This window comes from Columba livia, chromosome 13 (genome assembly GCF_036013475.1).
Source record: "Columba livia isolate bColLiv1 breed racing homer chromosome 13, bColLiv1.pat.W.v2, whole genome shotgun sequence".
NCBI classification, from domain to species: Eukaryota; Metazoa; Chordata; class Aves; order Columbiformes; family Columbidae; genus Columba; species Columba livia.
Window position 1 is genome coordinate 9,028,430 of NC_088614.1, and position 21,231 is coordinate 9,049,660.

Consider the following 21,231-nt stretch of genomic DNA (forward strand, 5'->3'; position numbering starts at 1 on the left):
TTTTTCTAAACTATTAACAGAAATTAGCACATCAAAGCAATGAGAAACCAATGAGAAAAAATTCCCTTTGTAGAAGTCCTCAAGTTCATGTATTGAGCCTGTGTGATTATAAAAGGTACCAGTTTTGTAAAAGTGTTGTAAAAAGAGAACACAGAAAGAGTGATAAAGTATTTTTTTTTTTCTAGCTCTGAAAAATTCAATTAAATGAAAGATTTCTTCAAAACTCTCAATGTTTTACAGACTGGCTGCTGCAATATACTTTTTCAAAGTATGTACTAATTCAAAAGCAACACCAAAATGGCTTGTTAGCTTAATCCAGCTTAGCTTCTGTTCAAGTCAATGATGAAGCTACAATAAAATAAAACAAAGCAAAAAAGAAACAAGAAAAACACTCATACAACAAAATTCTCACATAGAGAGCTAAGAGGAAGCCTGAATTTGGTTTTCTCAGTACCTGGCTCTCCTATTTACATTAATGCGCCAAATCCATCTCTGCTGATATTTAGTGAAATCCGTTTGAATTCAGTCTTTACCAAAAGCTTTGTCCATGCCACAGTGAAAGAACTTGGTCCCCTGGTATTTCGATTTTTTAAAAAAATTCCAGGATAAGTTAACATATTAAAACCCAGAAATGAGAAATTAAAATAAATCATTTGATAACTCCACTCTAGAAAATAGAGCTCCCAGTAACTCCTCTTACCCAACACCACAACTGAAAGTCTTGTTAACAGAGATCTCAAGAAAAGGAGTTCCAGATCATTGGGCATTTTATGTCACTTTAATGTTTAGGGAGGCAGCTGAGGAAATAGATTAAATTATGCTTATGTTCCAGTATTCATAATAGACAGAGTTTATGAGCTAATTGAAGGACCAGGTTTCTTTTTTTAATAGATACCTGCAATATTATTTCCACGGTAGAAAGTATAATTAAATTCAAATATTCATTCTATTATGCAGTTTATTTTTAGGTTGAGTCAACTACAGAGGTACATTTGCTGACTTGTTTTGCCACACTGTCTGCAGGGAAGATTAAGGGAGAGACATTGTGAAACAGATTCATTCTGGGACTTGTGGATTTTAAGATTGGGTTGGCCATTTCTTTTTATGCAAAATGAAAGAAAAAAAGCTAAGCATTCATAAGCTATGATTAATATGGTATGCTACTGTATGGAGACATATAGTTGAGGTGTTCACTTTACTTGACACACAAATTAGTCTATGGTAAAAATTCTCACCAATCACATCACCTGAATGAACTGAGATAAGCAGGACTGGTAAATGTCTGTGGCCTTACTCAGACTCTCTTGAAACAAAAGAAACAACCGATAAACCAGAATGTTTTGTACAAGACAACTTGAGTTACTACCGAAGTGATGTTTCCAGTCTGCTACTGACTCATCTGTGGCAAATAACATAGAAAAATGTTTGTTAAAAGAAAAAACTATGTACTTAAAGCAAATGAGTAACGTGTGCCGTTGGCTTTAGTAGGGCTATAGCCGTTAATGCTAAGCTGTAAACTTAGGTAATGTTAAGCAGTAAAAGTTTCCTCTTTCTTTTTTTTTTTTTTTAAATCTACTCTCTGTCCCTGGTTTATTCACTGTACATCCTTTTTCCCTCCACGTCACCTGTCTCTTGCAATAAATGAGTCCTACAGGACACAATTTGCAACCACGTAAACAGAAAAGGAAAGGAATCAATCTTCAGTTGTGGTATTTCCCAGCTTTTCCTTTGAACTGTGATAATAAAAACCTTCAATACCGAATTCAGAAAGACGTTGAGAGATTAATTAATCTACGCAAAAGGAAATGAACAGATTCTAACCTTTCTAATTTCACGGTGTATAAAACAGAAGTAACACAGATGATTGTCTTACAGGAAGAAATTCAACCTGTTCTCCAGAAACGTTAGCAATTCTGCAGTATTTCTAGAGACATTCATATTGAAGGTTACACAGAAAAATAGAAGATACATGCTCATTTGGAAACAGGATCACTATATTATACTCTATATATGCTATATTCTGCTTATTTTCTTAGTGTTTACCATTTCTTTAATTTTCTTTCACCTTCATTTGCCCTGTGTAACAGGTGGGTATAATGTCAAAAACTCTATCAAAAAATAGAGTAACCTCACTGATTTAGTTCTACGGCATTTGACATATTGGGATAGTGTTATAAAAGTATTTTTATAGAAAGAAAAACTGACATTTAGCCTTTCATTGCAGAACTGGGTGGGTTTTTTGTGGTATGAACTTTCTTGCTTTTACCATCACTTTGTATTGAAAGTAAAAGAAGAATATCTGATAAAACAAACTTAAACTGAAAGCATATACAAGCTTACAGTAAGTAAAAAAAGGTCAAATCAAAACCAAATTAATCTGCTTAGACTGTTAATGCACGTGACTACAGAATGCTTTTTACATTGGTGAAACAAGATAGTTTTCAAAATTACAAAACCAAATGAAATGAAAGAAACTTATATGTGAATAGAAATGTTTCTCATAGTTGAATCAACACTGACTTTTTTCTCTTTTAAATAATAATTAAAAAATCATAACTTTAATGTTATAAACCCTACCTGTCATTCAAAATAAGACGGAAAATATTTGTTTCTCTTTTCTTCCCTCATTTAAAGTCAAAATTAGTCCTCAAATTCCATAAAAAATGTGCAAAGTTTCAGTGTGTCCAAACTGCAGATCTGAGACGCTGCCTGCTGTGCACACAGACGGTGCGTCATGATTGATCACAGCTTCCAGCAATTGTTGTTACAGTAATTGTTATTATTGAAACAAGAGTAAATCAGTAAACCAGAGATGAATCAAGAAAAAACAGAGAGAATTTGAACTTTTCCTTTCCTTTTCCTTCTTTCACTTCACTGTTGTGTAGCACAACATGATCAATACTAGGATTAGGTATCTATGATGCAGCAGCACATCACTTAAGAGCTCAAATAACCAACCAAACATTTACCTTTACTAAACATATATATGACAGACATTTATACAGTAAAAAACAACTTCACAACAAATGTTGGTTTAAGGAGTTGCCTGCTTTAACCCCATAATATCCAGCTTAAAGACACTAGTTATCAAGGGTGACATTTAGTTTATAACTAGACATCTTACATAGTTGTCACCGCTCACACGAACTCACTAGAGCATTGATCATCCTTTAGAGACACCTATTTCTTCCACTGACTCTAGAGGGAAGTAGAGGACCAAGCTATAACACATCTCATTCATTAGATAAATCCTCCCACTTTACATCTATGTCTATTTTTCTGCCTTATTTTGAAGGTGGTTGCAGAGGTACGTTAATCCATGACCCAAGATCTTCCACATTTTAAATACTTGCCCCCCGCCCCTTTTTTTTTTTTTTATATATATTGACTGTACTTGGAAGTTTGGTGCCATTTTTTAAACATTTTTAAGATTGAACTTCAGAGTACTGAGTTTGATGGCAAAGCTCCCAGTGCTTCACCAGAGCAATATTCCACCTTGGGGAGAAAGAATTTTTTAAAGAAAAACAAGCCCCAAACTTCTCTGAGCATCCTTTATAACTCATTATTTATCCTATTATAACAATAATGTGTGCCAACATAATCATTTGGGGTCTGGTGACTATTTTAAAAAAGCCTTAGTAACTCATATAATATCACATATAAAGTATTCGATATTTCTCAAGTAATTAAAGGGGAATTATGAATTCCCTGCATCTTTTTGAAAAAAATTCTGCATGCTCCATATACTAAAAGTTATAAAGATAATACTAGGTTCAACATTATTCAGCATTTAACAATAAATTTACATAATGTAAATATTCATATAGCCTTTAGCAATTTAGTACTAAGGAATTCTGAACACTATGCATCTCATTACTTCTGATATTGCAGCTACTTACTTACTGGATGACACTAGAGAGGTTCTTGGAGGGGTTGGTATTAATTATATATTGAGAAAATAAAATATAACATGAACTTTCTTCTAAAACATTCTTCTAAAAGTACTCGAGTATCCCTCAATGATCCCTTTTCTATAGACCTTTATTTTCATTATTAAAAGATTTGGGACTGTTCTTCATTGGAGATCTTGCAAATGTGTTTTGGTTTATAAATCTCAAGTGTTTGTGACTTCTGTCCATAGGGTAACATGACTGGTATAGCAGAGGAAACAATGAAACTTTTTTTGCCTCCTACACTGAGCACTGCTTTTTTAGAAACAAATAGGAGTAGTGAAGCACGAGTTTCACACGGAAGTATTCTCTTGAAGACTGGAATTTGTTACGTATTTCTTTTTCCCTGTTGGGTTCATAAAGTTATGCGTAACACAAAAGTGTTATTTGAAGCCAATATAACACAGATTCCTTTCAGTTTTGAAACACACGATGAAAAAAAAAAAAGAAAATCAGTATTGTGCATGGGGATCAACAGCACAAATGAGGATTTAGAGCCAATCTCATTAGCTTCCATCATCTTCCTGGCATTTTCCCTTCCTAGCGTGGCCCCGAGGCAGCTGTCCTGTCCCTGTGTGACCCCTGGATTGGAACGCAGGGACCGTCCTGCCACACCGTGCGCAGACACCGCAGCATCGAGAGTCTCACTCTGGTTTCCTCACATTTCCCTAATGAACATCAAGAATATATCAAGAAATGTCATGATTGAGCCTCTCACACAGTTAACTTTCTGAGCTGTCTACTTTGTGAAATCATCAGGCAGTGCTGATTATTGCACTTAGCTTTGTGTATCCAGAGTCTGACCTCAAAGCTGGGAGATTAAAATGAATTAGTAAACAGAAATATTCAAATCAATTTAATTCTCTAGTCTCTTGGGCAAATGAAGGCTGTATTTTTAAGCTTTGCCCTGCAACAAACAAATGCAGAAAGTTTTTATGCTGATGTGTTCTCTTGCATATAGAACTGAATTTATAAGAAAAATATGGATTAACTCGCAGGTCTATGTTATATCATAAATTTTGGCAATATTTGTGTTTCCCGACTGGGCACTGATTTTCCAAGATAACTAAATAGGAAGTGATGAATAACATATGAATAACAGTCATCTTAAAACATAAGAGAGGAGGTTCTGGTTATTTTGGTTCACCACCAAGTAGAAACTACAGAGCTCATTTAATTTTTTAAAATAAAACTGCTCCAGCAATTTAAATAGTGCACAGGCCCTTTGCTGACCTGTGGCAGAAGGACAGATATCATCAATGAAAAGCATCTGTGTCCAACTCTATTAATCGAAGCAAACTTTCAACTTTCATGAGCAAAGGAGACCATGAATATGGTCAAATCAAACATTTATTCAGAATTTGAATAACAATAAGGATCCTTCTGGCATTTGTGTGGCCTTTATTCCATCTAAATAAGCTGTATACTATCTAAGAACAAATATGCCTTTTAAAAACTATTCAGAGAATCTGGCTTAAATTGTTTTTATGTCCTGAAGGAGTTTTCTATGACAGTCTTTCCAATGCTCTAACTATAAAGTTGTCCCTGATTTGAGAGAGGGGCTGGACCAGACCACATACGTCTATGGTACAGTAATTCACCCTTCATTATTCTGTGATTCTATATGGAGAAAACCATCCTTTACAGTTATTCATTCCAAATGGTACATCACAGCTTGACCTTACAAACTTTTCCCTAAGTGTTTTTCCAATCTACACCAGCAAGTGCTTGTTCTCGAATACATAGTACTTCACCGTATAACGTACATACGAAGTACTCAGTATTTTCTCACTGAGAATGTACTCCAAACTCTAGTGGGGCCAAATTTCCCTGCCTGCTTTCTATTAAACCTACACACAGCTGATGCACTTTTTGTCGACCATCTCAGTTAACACCTCAAATAGCAAATAAATTTGTGTGACCTATAATGAGGTAACTTTCATGCTTCATAATTAAAATCTGATGCAGAAAATGTAGAATTATTTGTCTAACTGTGAAAGGAATCTTCAAGATTTGGAATATAAGCCATTTTATAATATTTAGTTATAATAAATATCAAATCTCAATCACACAGTGGAAATTAATGAATTTAAATGTAAATATATATACACACTCCAGATACATGATAAGGATATCTAAACATCATCATTCACCTTTTAAAGCCTAGAGAAAATATCTCCATAGCACCTTATGGTTGAAAACTGTGGCAGCCAAGTTCAACCATGCAGAAGAATTAATTAGCAAGCAAGAATTTACGTTCTTGAAAATTAACTTGAAAAGTCAAAAATATGAGTAACAACTTCTGTATCCAATGCCAGGGGCCTCCCCGACTGGTCTGAAAGCTCAAGTGATACGCTTAAGAGTAAAAATATAAAGCTATAGGTGCTGAGCATACTTCAGAAAAATTAGGAATCAGGATCTCAGACCAGCTGTCATGAAACCCATTCGCAATGGTGATAAAAAACAAACAAACATAAACAAAACCCCCCCACAAAACAAAACCACAATGACAACAAAAACAAACAAACCAACCCCACGACACCACCACAACGCATATGTGGATACGTGAGGAAGAATGCATTTGCAGAAGTGACACCAACCAACACACAGCAATATGCATTGCTTGGCAGCTTGTGGGCAATAAAATTCTTACCACGTCATAGATATTACTGACAAGGTTACAATTCACATCAAAGCTGAGACTTTCAAAGCCACTTAATATATCCAAGATGCTCACTTGAAAAATTACTTACACATATTTTTTTAAAAGCCTAAATTTGTACCATTTAAGAAATAAATTACACAAAACTAAGTGAAAAAAATAAATCTTCTGGGTTTTGCAGTTTAACACATGAGAAAATGCACAGCATATGTGATGTAAAAGAGGTCAACAGTACTGTAAAGCAGAATTGTTTCAATTCCTGACTTTCAATTGTTTCAATTCATGACTTTTACATGTTTAAGCCTGTGCCCCCATAGCTCAGAAGCACTTTGCAACTATCCCTCAAGAAAGACCGAGACAGAAGCAATGCAGGGTCAGAGAGATGAGGAGACATCCCAGATTTGCTACAGCCAAAGGAAGAAAAGATACTACATGGAAATCAGAAAGAAGACACAAAACAAAGTCTGTTTAGAAGAGTACAAACACAGCAACCATAATAGGCCCCATCCACTCCTCCTTACATTTAAAATAAGCATTTAAATACTAGTCTCTCCACAGCTGTGGTCAGTGGACAATAGAGTGTTTATTTTTTCAGTTTTTGCTTTTTGCTGCCTCCAGCAAAAAAATAACAGCAAAAATAAAATGTTTTTTTCCAGTCTTCTTTCCTTAGGCAGACACCTTCTGCTGGCAAAATGTTTCAGTTACAATTTTTGACCAGGCCTCTCATTCCTTAAAAATATTTCCACCTTTGCACTATAAAGCAATCATATCCTTGAGAAAGATGACAATGTTTTAGCTACTAGATAAGAGAAAATACCAACTAAATGGCAGAAGTTGTACCAAGTCTGCAGGGGATCTGTAAACGCAGCCATAGATTAAGCCTAAATGGATCCACAGACTAAATCCTGCCATTTGCACTGAAGTAATTTAGAAGTAAACCAACTGGTTCTGGCTTTCTCCAAAATTTGACATAAATTAGAATTTTGGGGATACAGCATACAGAGCTGGAAAGCAAGCACAGTTCTCAGCTGGCACATCACCTTCAGCTTACAGTTGTCTTTGGCACAGGATCATAAAGAATGAAACACAAAAGCTGGTAATTATTACACACGTTTAAAACACAAGTGAGGAGGAATGAGGATTCCCCACCCCTGAGAAGTTTTGTACCCATTCCTTCCATGTGCTGCTGAAAATGAAGATGACAGTCTCAACTGCAAAGTGACAACTCCCACCAAGAAAACTGTCAAAGAGAGGTGACATCAAGGACATTCAACGGCAATCACAACTACGCCTGCTGCCAAGACCCCATCAAGCAGCCATAGAATCACTTCAGTTGGAAGAGACCCTTGGCATCCACTATGTCTTCTACTCTGAACACCAGTCAGAGAGGTCTGTGCAAATAGTGGGCTTTAGTGGAGACTTCAGAAAACAAAATGAACTGAGCAAATATCTGTGAACAAAATGGCAAAAACTTTTACTGAAGCGCAAGTCCTTGCTTCTCAGCATCAAGCCATTAAAATTCTTGGCAGCAGCACACACCCCTGCCTTGCCAATGCCCCACTTTGATGCAGCCTATTTTTGTTTAGGAAAAAAAACTTCAGAAAATCCTGAATATTAAACCTTTCTTCAAGCTACAATGATCATGGAGATTAGCTCTGATCAGCAGTTTTAGGCCATATGTAAATTGGGTATCCCTAGGCAGAGTAGCAAACCATGAAATATCCTTCTTTTTTTCCCTTTGGCGAGTAGTAATAAGGAGCCTGCTCTACAGACCCTCATTAATATTGGTCCGCACCATCTACTTAGCATTCAACAGGTTGTAATTCCTGGACTGTGTCAGGCAGTAGCCTACAGCTAAGGTATACCAGATTTGCAAGAGAAAACAGAGTTTAAGCATTAAAATCAACTACAATAACAAAGAAAGCTTTACCTCATTCAGTTTATCTTAATTAATGCTTTTTTATGTTTTCCACTTCTTTGGCTCTGTGGTCCAAGCAAATTTAGTAGTATTTAAACAGCCTCACCACTACCCATCCTCACAAGACATGCTTATGAAAATGCTAGAATACGTAAGTTAAGGAAGATGTTTTTCCTTTACTGTAGCACACATAGTTTAAAACCTTCAGAACACATCAAAGTAATACAAGCATGTACCAGTCATGAAAAAATATCACAACACTTTTTATGCAACAGTATATTTAATATAGAGCCATGGTGGGAATTAACAAACTCACTGGTACACCTGTGCAGAAATGCATCTCTCCCTGGATTAGGTCTGAGAATATAATCCTTTCCTTTATCAGACAATCTGATTTAGTTCCATTTAGGAAACACCTACATTCAGCAGAAAGCTCTACAGAGCAAAGGTTCCTTGACAAATGGTTCCCAACGAGCAGCACAAGGCAGGTTGGACAACGAGTAGCTTGGAATGTCTCTGCACAAGGGCTTCTCTGAGCATTGCATGGACTTATCTGTTGTTTAAAGTGTATGTCAATAATAGTGTAACTGCTGTTTCAGTCACATAGTATTGAGGAAAACACTCTGAATTTTGATGTCCTTCCCCTGCACTTCCCAGTTATGAGTAACTACTTGTAAAAGAACTGGCAGACAAATTGCAATCTAGAAACCAGGAAGAGGGGAAAACTAAAAGATTTGCTTGCTTCCAAAGGGATTCCTCAGTTTTAAGAAAAAAGAAAGAGAGAGAGAAATGAGTTAAAATTTTATTCAATACCAATGAACCCTGAAGCTCATAAATTCAACCTTCTTGGATACAGCTGTAGCAATGAGAAAATAAGAGCCCAAAGGATGGATAAACTATATTATCTTAACTAGCAAAGCAAACCATCAAAATATGACAATGCAAAGGGAAAGCTATACTAGTAACTTTTTTCCCTGGCTAATAAAATACGATCACATTTTCAATTCTTTAGCTCTTATTTAGTAAGCCTGAAGCACATACCAAGACTGCTGAAAGTGTAACCTCCCCAAATTAAACTGCCAAATAAGCAAGACTACAACAAGCCCAAGAGGCATGTCTATCTTTTTGTCTTATAATTATTCTGAATACTGTAGGATTTTTTTAACAGAAACTATGATAGAGTTCAGCTTAAAACCAAGAAGGCAAAACTGTTTAAATTAAAAACCAAGAAGTTTGCAAAACAACGCTTGCAAGTGTGTCCAAACAGTAACATATGCAATTTCATGATCCATTACACTGTCTGTTAAAAAATGCTGATGTGCCTCTATTGCTTTTGTTTACCATAGCCTGGCCCTTCTCTGCTGCAGTTGGGAACCGAGCTCCTAATGCCAAGTTCTGGATGACCAGATTTGGGCACCACTTATCCCACCTGTATAAAAAGCTGACATAACCAGAACAGTACTGCCCATCACATCTTCCTTAAATCTATCATATGTTTTGCTTGCTAAACTAACACCTGTTTTACTAACATTTTATAGGTTGCTCCTACCCCGCAGTGATGATAGGCAGTACAAAATCCATTTGTTCATGGCTGTACCATAGACATTTCCATATCTCAGTCAGCCTCCCTTACATTATTTTAGTGATTTATTATATTTTTTGGTTTATATGACTACTCATTCAATACCTGTCCACTTTTTCATTACCAAAAATTCTCATAGTGGTTTTCGGGTATGAGCTTACTCTCCAATAGGATTTGTCTGAGTAGTGCTCAAACTTATTCATATAACTGTTGCAGAATTTGTCAAATTACAGCCTTAAAACACTTTTATTTAGTTGCTAGCTTTATTATATCTGAGTATACTCTAGATGCTGGATACCAAGCACCTAGATAACATTTTTCTGGCTTGAAACAACAAACTGATGTCTCTTAGTGGAAGAATCCAAAGCAATTTCAATTCAAATAGATCAGCAGGATACTTCGCCATCTTACATTGACCCTGGCTTCATTCCAGGGCTTGCTCAAAACCAGCCCAGTCCTGCAAACATTCACAATTCTTCTGACTGTAGCACTTATACAGCCTGTGGGAGCAAGAACCTATTCTTGCATAGACAAAGAAACTCTATATTGTTTAATAGTTTGATTTGCTATTATATGCTACTGCATAAGTTTTATTTTAATATCATGCAACTGCTGTGATTGCATTTTTATAATTGGTGCTCTACCCCAGAGGAGAACTTTTTGAAGAGTAAAAAATGCTACCTAGGTGCTGAATCAGAGAATTTCCTGAAAACGCTTTGGGTAGCAATACTTCAGCTACGAAGCTTCCCAGCAAAGGTGCTGCAGGTGCTGAAGAATTCAAACTACAAGATCAATGACATTAATTAATGGTTCATGCAGCATAATATAAAAGAAAATTAAGGTAGTTAATTAAATTTGGAAAGAAAAGTCTCGGTCAGAATCCAGCTGAGATGCTGCTGCCTTTCTGAAATGTGTGTGTTTTCTATCAACAGATCCAGATCTACATTATCTCCATATTCTAAATCAAAGGTATGGTGATGTAGCAAGAATGATTTTTACTACACTAAATATTATAGTAATGGTTGCAAATTTCACCTCCAAAGACTCAGATTTGTAGGACGTGGTTTTTCAGCAATAACAAACCTGCATGAATTTCATTGACATTCTTACACCCATTGATTTCACAATATGCCAACCTCAACTGACACAAAGAACTGTCATTTAACAGGAAAATACAGAAAACACAGAGCTTCATTAATACCGTCTTTAACTTCAGTGTTTCAGATGCTTCCCAAACTTCTCACATACACCACAGGAGCACATGGTTGATGGCAAGAAATGAAAAACTTCTAAATAACTACCTCTTCAAAACTTAGAAACTGGTTTAAAGAAAGATACCATATTTATAATTGCCAATGATAAAAGAGAATGCTTGATCGCAAGATTTTTTAAATTGAGCATCATGGAATTCAAATTATAAAAACAAGCTGAGATACTTGCAATGTTTTCAAAGCCCAAAGGGGCTGTATGGCACTATGGATGAGACCACGGCTTGGAGCAGCAAATTGACATATCTTCATTTGAGAAAAGTAAAAAAGGTTTGCACGATCAATTAGAATCTGCCCTTTTAAAGTCTAAAGTGGTAAGACAAATAAATATTATTTACCTGTATAGTTAATAAAATTACACCCTCAAGTAGGCTAGAAGAAAATACATAGGGTATATTCATTGAAGGAATAATCGCATGACCCCATGGACAAAGCCTGCAGTGTACCACAAATTATTTCATTAATTAAAGTAGCTTTGTCTCAAGAAGCATCTCTCAATTTCAAAACCATGTTAAAAATAAACCTCCCTGCCAATGTTGTTAACGATGCTTTTGATGATTAAAATGAAAACTTATTAAAAGAAAGACTATGAGGGCATGAAAAGAAAAGGAGAAATGGAAGAAAAGAGCAAAGAAAAATATTATCCCAGTTTAAAAATAACTTCCCTTTTCTCTGTCTTTTTTTTTAATACCCCATCTATCTGATAATATCTTTCAAATAATATTGAAAAAATAATCAGATTAACCTGTAAGTGAATAAATGACCCTGTGATTCAGCAATTATGAGGTTTTATTCTCTCTCACAATAAAGATAGCGTGAATCTTTCTATTGACTGATCCTGGCATTGCATACTAAGGCAAACAAATGCTGCCTTCACTGACAATTTACAGGTTTTTTTCCATTTAGCACTTGGAGTAGTGGCCATGCCACAGCGTTACTGTCAAAGGAAACGATGCCCCATTGTTATAATACATGGTAACACAACTCCAGGATTTACGTCCAGCTGAGTGAGAGGAGGAGGAAGGGGGTGTAGGGCTTTAACTACTGTATCTACTGCCACCGGTCTCCAAATCATACAAGAAATTTATGGCACATGATTGCAAGTTGTGAGGATTTATCACCCTTTTCATGCACTTTAAAGGGTCTGAATGAAATATAGCGGTGTGGATGCTGACAGTCCACTGACTTAAAGCACAACTCGCCATGTAGTCTGCAGGGCTGCTGGTCTGCAAATGGGACGTGGGCAGGCAATATCCAGCAATGGTGATTTAGAAATACATCAACATCAGCTGAGGCTTTATACCACTAATAAAGCCTACCAAGAGGGTTGTGGCATCCTTCTCCTCTGCAGTATGCATTTTTTTTCATATAATTTTTCCTGGCACTACAGCATCTTTCAATTAACTGATTATATGGATGAGGTTGTCTGATGTATCTAAATCAACTGAACCTTTAAAGCTCATCCTCTTTTTCTGAAAGGACAGAAGTAGGATGCATTAAAGAACTGCAAAAGCCCAGGTGTAAAAGCCACTGTTAAACTTACTAATGCATAAATTACCCTTTGCGAAAAATTCTATACACCAACTCACTTGAGACCTTGTTTTTCAGTACCCAGCAAGGACTTCAGCATTTTTAAAAACAATCATTTGTTCTTTAATTAAGAAACATGCTTATTTTTATTTAATGAACCTGGGCTATAATGTAAAAAGCAGCAAAATAGCTAAGCCATCATTGCTTCCACTCTTCTGTGCCTACAAGTACAAATACTTTACTACATGAAATGTCCAAGGTAGAGAGACCATAATGCTTTTATAACCTTTAATATTAGAGCATTAACACTGATGTGGCCATAAGACTAATTTTTGGTATATCATTTTGTGTAACTACAGCAAAGCAGATGAAAGCAGGAGGGATGGTGAGCAAACAAATTAGTTGTGTAGTAGTAAGAAGAAAGTCAAAGGAAATTTTCTGTCTGGCGCTGAAGAAGAGCGGGGCTCATCATTTCTAGTCCTCACAAACAGGCCAGTAATTCTGACCTGTGCACCTAAGCTGATCCGGAGCCTTTTTTTGAGTCCAACCTATTTCTGCTGAAAATCAAGAGTAATTGAACCCTGGAGTGAACTGCAGACTCCTGCTTCCAGACGCTCACATCACATAATCAGTCTGAGTGAACTGCTAATTGCTACACAAGAGATTATTTTAATTTGCTCCAAATGTACTGGTTTAGCCACACTTGCCTGGCTGGGCACCTGTTAATTACTGGATAATACTTCAATGGGTTATTCCTGTCAACTTCTTCCAAAAAACACAGGTAGACTGGACTGGATGTACATCTTTGTCTGCCATAATAAAACACATTATTAATAAATACATATTTTTCTTTTAATAATGTACATACACAGCAACTTGAGCATAGCGGGATCCATAGGATCTGTTAAAGGATCAGAGAAGTTCTTCTGTTTCTGTATGTGTTCATCTCTCTCTAACATGTACATATTACACATACATCTAATATATATATGTATAAAATATACATATATACATACAATATCTGTATTCATATACAGTTATATTTTATCCCACACAGATTTGAGAACAAATTCCTACTGGGATATACAAAGCAGCTGTGCATAATTAGCCAACTGGCTTCTGCTTGACTTCTGTTTGAAAATTAAAAATTAAAATATTGACATTACAGATGTTTCTAACTAGTTGACATCCGGTTCATTTACAGGCTAGATTGCAAAAAAAAAAAAAAGAAAGGAAGACTTCAAGGCAGCGAGTACATTTTTGCTGAAATGCAGATGATTAATCCTAAGAAAAAATTGCTGAAAGTTTGCCATCAACAATTTCTGAATCACGCATAAAACGACACCCATTAGTACACAGAAGAACATAAAAACTGCTGTGCTGGATCATACCCAAAGCTCAACATCGAGCCGTGGAGGACCAGGGAAAAGGTTTGCAAAAAAGGCTTGTATTTCCGAAGATAAACTTCTTTATATGCTTTTGTTTCCTTTAACCCAGAGGCTTCCTAGGCCGCAGTCTCATTAAGCACTATTATGCTGAATAACCAAGTTGCTTATGAATTTTTGTCCCTGCATTTATCACATTCCTTGAACCAATTTATACTTTTGTTTTCCACAACAGCTCATAGCAATAAGTTTCATAATTAAATGTGTGACACTTGACCTTTCAAACCTCCTCTAAAATCAAAGTTTTGCTGCAAGAGACTTTACTCTGACTCAAAAAAGCTCAGGTTCAAACATTTAATTTTGAGATAGTTTTGAGATGGATTTACTGAGACATTTCAGCTTTGCAGCTCAGATCTATGTACTTCTAAGTTTTCTACTGCTGTTTTTTAAAAAAATTATGAATATTTTAATATGAAATAATGAGCTCACTCATTACATGCCTTTAGCAGCCAACAGACAGAAACTAAAAATGATTTGATATGTCTCAAAAAACTGCTAATGCACCATCCATAAGCGAGGTTGCAATGAGCGCTTTAATTTCTGACAGTCAGAACTCTGGTTTACACACAGTATAGAAAGATAAACCATATATTTACATGTTGTTTCTTTGTGTATTTTTTTGGTATTTGTTTTTTGTTTTTTTAAAGAACAAATTTTTAAAAATCACTACGAAAACTTCTTTTGCTTAGCTTGGGAGAAAAGAAAAAGTAATTTGAATCATACCAGTATAATAAACACAAGATGGCAGAAATACATTTCTCAGGGTTAGCAGATCATGCCAACCCAACTGGGACCAACTTATGATGTGGTGAAACTCCTATAATTAAATTCACAACAAAGTGCAAAATTTTACTTTCTAATATTTAAATGCATCTATTAATATAGTCCCATATGCAAATCATTTCTACAGTGCATATATGCAAGCTTCCACCATTCAGAAACTAAATCTTTGTTTCTAATTTTCCTTGGTAAACCCAGCAATAACTTCTTTTTTGTTTGTTTGTTTTTCAAGCTGAATACCCCGAAGACTTCATCACAATTCTTTTATTACAAGAAACGTCAAAAGCATTCAGAGGTATTTAGTTCTCATTACACATTTTAAGTAGAAAACCATTTCATATACTGTCTTGAACTCATTTTTTTCATTGTTTTAAGATGATCATTAGTGTCAGAGTATTTCAAGCATGTGCCTTTACTTAAAAGTACACTTTGAGACTCATCAAAAATGTACCTCTTTGCTTCAATTACATTTTTCTGCAATTCTTATTCAAACGTTCCATATTTTATGCTCATTATGGTCATGAACTCTTATCCACACTCAAACTGTTTTTCAAGTATTTGCCCAAGTCTGCTGTGCACTGGGAGCATTTTGCTTGGTGAAACAGTTTTACACAATGGTTGGATTGCACCAAACCCATTGCTGATTTTCTTCTTATATATCCTTGCCAATTCACCTGGACATCCTGCCCAGAGTTTACCTTTCCTGTATCTTTTGACTCTCATCTCTCATATCCAATCTCATTCATATTCATTTGTGTACTAACCTTTTTGTTGTTGTTAGGTTAAGTATTAAAAAAAATAATAATAAAATATCTTGGCAGGTTGTTCTTGATAAGAAGCCACCATCCTTAGAAACAGGTTTCATTTATCTGAATCACAGACAGGGACTATTATACAGTGCATAGCTATCAGTAATACTTGTGCTTCATTCATTTTTACAAATTATTATTTTATGACACTGAACAACCCTCTAGGCTACTCTTCATAATTCCTTCTTCTCTAGATGTCCTCAAATGTCCCTTTATTTCAATTATTTATAGATACCTATCAGTCCTGGTTTGGGGCTCGCAATGTATTCCAGCTATTGTGCATCATGGAAAATAAGTGACTGTTTTTACGCGCAATTCTCAAGCAATTCTCCCAAGCACCACAGTTCAGATTTAACCCCACTGGGCTTGCAGCATATTGTTACAAGTCACATAATATCAAATATGTTTAAAATAATTTCTGTTAAATGCCTCCAGCAAGTGAAATGAGATGGCTGCCAAGTTCATTTAACAAGCCTTCACTTCCTGACCTTTACAGAGTGAGACGTCCAAATGTTTCTGCCCGCCTATGTAATCCATAAGATCACAGTCACCCTCATTAGCGTACTGAGGTAAATCTGCAGTGGGACACAGACCCTAAACCCCAGAGTCAACAGCTAGATAGATCGGAGATCTATGGGAAATAAACAGGGTCCTAACTCAGAAAACACTCTCATAATTGAATTACTGGAATCCATGGACATTTACACTATGACCCAGTGATCATGAAGACAGATCCAAGATACCTATATGAAAACTATTTATTTTTCAGCAGAAGACTGCTTCAGTGAATGAGTTTGATTCAGAGTTGGAATGAGAGGGTGGTTGTGATAGAAAATAAGGTTATGAATATAATGCAAAGCCTTTCTTTTCGAACTTCAAAAAAGAAATACAACAATACAATTTCAGTAGGATAAGAAGAAATCAAGAATCATACATGCAAACACAGGCACATAAGGATTTCTATCAAGCTGTGCAGTGCAACTATTGATTGGGAGCAGCAAGACAGCAGAACCCGATGCCTAATTTTAAGATATATGTCATAAAATTTGAAGAACTATGGAAAACAGATGTAAACAACATGAAATCTTGTTTGACTGGATGGCATCTGCATAGAGAACTATGACAGATCCTCGCTAACACTGATTCTGCAGGTTCACTTTTGCACAAAATAATTTTGTGAGTATTGGTGTTCTTGACACCAGGAAAATGAGGTTATGAAGTTTAATGGGATGAATACCTGGAGAAGAGAGGGAGAGGATAAGAAAAAGAAGAAGTTGAGAAAAAAGATTCAAACTTTGATTAACAGATAAGGCAATTGAAATGCAAAATGCTACCTGGATGAATACCAAGTGCAGCAAGAGAAAAAGGATGCAAACTATTACAGAAGAATTCACTATAATTTGGACTGAGAAACATGTCTACTGGATGTGAAGCATAAACTTCCATGTAAGGAGTGAAAAAAAAGGAGAAGCCAGGATAGTTTAGTGATGAGCAAAAATAGGGAACTGACAGTTAAAACAAAAATCCTTGGCAGAGGAAAAAACTTGATATTGAGCTTGAGTAAAGAAAGTACATGTAGCAGCTAACAGCTACATATTGTCCCATAGCCTGGAATTAACAGTCGAAGGTAAACATTAGACTGAATGTTGTTTGGGAAGGGCATGTAGTACATCAGAAGTGTAAATTCCTGCTTTGATGGAGATGAGGCCACTGAAACACCTGCAGGAACTCACAGCTCATATCCATATACTGTTAGCAATATATTCTCAGTTAATTCTGAAACTTTTGTTACAACATAGGGGGAATGGAAAGCCCAAGGAAGTTTCTTTCGAATTCTGAAAAAGTGATCAATATCCAAAATAAAGAATGTACTACAGACCTGTGACAGAAAAGAGTCAGTGTTTTACTTGCTGCCATACTCACAAATGACACACATTGCATTTGAATGAAAAGGTCATCAATTGGTTCGTTATATACGTGTCACAAGTAAGGCAAATGAACATTTACCTGAACATTCTTTTTAATCTGATGAAGGAGCAGCTCATAATGCATTTCACACCTACAGCTATTCAAACAATGGCAACTATATGTGAAAATGCAGTACTAAAAAGATTACATGATTCCTAGAAGCTACATAAATAATAAAATAAGGACAAAGAATAACTTCTAGTCCTATCAACATGTAATACGAGTGAAAAGTAATGTCTGTCCTTGTTCAGAATAAACGAAGTGCACCAACACATTAAGCTTCAATGAATATTAGATTTTCATAAAAATATAATATACTTGATTCCAGCTTTCACTTCAAAACATTTCAATATGCCTGTACAGCCAAAACCTTATGTCTGTCCTCACAGCTTCAAGTGTATAAGGAGGATAAGGCTTTGTAGTCAATGATGCATAAAGACATACAAATATATAACCCACAACTCTGATCTCAAATCACTGTCACTCCATTTATTTTAATGGCAGCTTCTACTGTTTCAGATTTGTTTCACCAAGATCCAGATTAACTCCGTAACATAATCTGATCACACAATTACCACTTAAAAATGCAGCAGAGACACCTCTCAAGTGGAAAGCAACAGCTGTTTAATAACTTACAAAAAAACTCCATAACAGCTGAGGACAATAGTTCAAAAAAACTAATTCAGCCTTTCTCTGCAGGATGAGTTTAGTTACGGTGGTTGTTTGTACCAAAATTGAAATTTGGAATAATATCTTATGTTTACAGAATTTCATCATCAAATAAAATCAACAGTGAATTTAATCAGAACATTTTCATTATTAACTTTAATTCTCAAAGTGTGTTCTTATTTTGTTGAAACTGACGTATCTGCATTTAGAAAAGTAACACTGCTTAGTATTTCAACCGGTCCTACAGTATTAGCCTACTCATTATGTGCTTTCCATTTATTCCTATTATTTAGCTAGTATCATCCTACATAAACAAATTAAAGTAACCCCTCCAGCAGCTACCCTTACAGAAAAAAAAAGGTGGAATTCCCACTCTGAAAAGAAATGGTGCACGTTATTTGGCCTGAATCCTAATCATGTCCTGGGGGTTGTCTTTGTTGATTCCAGATATGAATAAAAAAGTTTAAAACTAACTTGAAGCTTTCATTCCAAACTATGTTATTTTTTTTTTCATTTTTTTTCTTATTTTTTGACTGCAGACACTTAACTTTTTTTTTTCAAAAATAACTGCCGGCTGTCCTAAAGGGCTGCTCCCACTTCTTTTTTGGGGGAAGGATTGAGTGAGTCACAAAATCAGCAAGAAAAGCTACAAAATATGGTGATAATGTTTTTATCAATACAGAGTTTTTTCAGATATTGTTTATAGAAACATGATTGGCATGGACTTACCTGTAGGGGATCCCTCCATGACATGACCAATATAGGGTCCTTCTTTAAACATTGGCCTGTTATCATTCTGATCAATGACAGAAATATCCAGGCGGACCGGACCATCAATGGTTTTCCCACTAATATCTATGACCTCAACTTCCAGCTGTATGAACAGAAAGAGAGAAGTAAATTCATTAGTTCACAGTGAGCAAAGAGTAAGAAAAACCAGCTCAGATCGGTGCTGCTGTAATCAGACCCCGCCAAGGATCCCATTGCAGCCCATTCTTATGGACTAGGCTCAGAGTGGATTTTAAATCCAAGCAAAGAGAAAGACGGATGTACAATCAAATCAAGGTACCCCTTGGCCGCTTGAAAATGCCATCCACCCTGAAGAATGAAACAACTTGAGTATAAGGAAAAAGACCTCCTGTAAATTTGATCCTAAGCATGTAAAGATTTGGTTAGAATTTGTTTCTTTACATTTTTCAAGCACATCTAGAGTGGACACATAGAGAACTATAGAGATAATTGATATATCACCTAATGCTTGATTAAAGGCCTTTTTTCATTAAAAAAAAAAAAAAAATAAAAAGCAAGAATGCATTAGTCATAAAATACATTTTCTCAATGATGATGGCATTAAGTCTTACTACCTTACGTTTTCCAGCTTTTCTAAGGATGCATGGAAGGACGGAACAACGTATGTAGTCTTAGGTAAGCAAGTATATAGACACACACACACTCACATCACAATGCATGAAAACAACCGTTCAACACAAAGCCAACATATGCAGCTGAATATTTGTTTGGACTTCTGTTACTTCCGAAAACTGGAAAGAAAGATCATACCACACATCTCAACTCTCCACTCAGTCATTACAGAAAACCATGCCAAAACCTCTTAGATAAAGGGTCTATTTAGATTGCAACTGCATGATGTAACTGCAGTTTTGTCTCCTCACCAAAACATCAGTAAAACACAGCAATAAACTTACCAGAGACACAGGTATCATTTTCACCTACTGTACCCATCCCTAGCTTCAACTCTTTAATGGAGTTAGGCCAGCCAGAAAATAAGCCTGAGCACAGACATTAGTATCATCCTCTTCCAGTCTTTCTCTGAGAAAATGATAGCAAAAGGGGCTGGAAGTCTTTGAGCATTTTGTTTATTTTGTTAATTTATTCTTCATTGCCACGTCTTATAGCTGTAAGTTATTTATAAGCTAGTGATAAATCCTACCGGGGAAGAATTAGGTCAGAATTCTAATTCCTTATTAAAATGGATGGCTTATGATCACATCTCTCTGTATTTATTATGCTTATGAATACGTTCTGCTTTTACAGTTCAGTGTGCTGGGTGTGAGTAGGAGTATTTGTTATGAGTAAACTATCTACTCACATACACTATTTGTAAATAGTGCCACAGTCCATTTTAACATCTCACTATCTATCCTCACTTCTCTAGCACTTATTCTTGCAAGCCTTCCCCAAGCCTTATTTTTTACTAGATATATAGCTTAACAGCTTAAAAGCAAACAAATATTCTGATGTGAAGACAACTGATTCATGTGGCCTCGGCACAGTGGAAGCTTTATGGGGGCACACGCCCCTTCAACTTCCAGGGCTTGTTTAACTCTGTTTTCTAAAGTCAATGTAGTAATTTTAGGATCGCATATGAGATAATGGGGACTAGTGAGGAAAATGCAGTCTTATTACTGAGCTACATTAAAGCTAGATACAGTTTTAGATACAGTTGGAAACTGCTGACAAAAAGATTTATCTTTGTAAATGTTGACTCATCAAAACGATGTTAATTGCTTTGGGAAATGGAAGAATAGCAATATTTCTCTGTGAAATTCCAGCAAATTCATTTTCAAATTCAAGATAATTTGCTCTTAATCTATCTCTCAATATTAAGTAACTATACTGCTCACTGGAA

General features: G+C 35.8%; 1 protein-coding gene across 7 annotated transcripts in view; it reads right to left on the reverse strand.

Moving 5' to 3' along the window:
* Positions 1-21,231, reverse strand: part of CDH13 (cadherin 13) — a 460,421-nt gene that overhangs the window by 175,051 nt on the left and 264,139 nt on the right. For all 7 annotated transcript variants that reach the window (XM_065028885.1, XM_005504744.3, XM_065028884.1 and 4 more), the window contains one exon: positions 19,311-19,455. In XM_065028885.1, the coding sequence (XP_064884957.1) occupies positions 19,311-19,455 (145 nt within the window). The remainder of the gene's footprint in view (positions 1-19,310; positions 19,456-21,231) is intronic.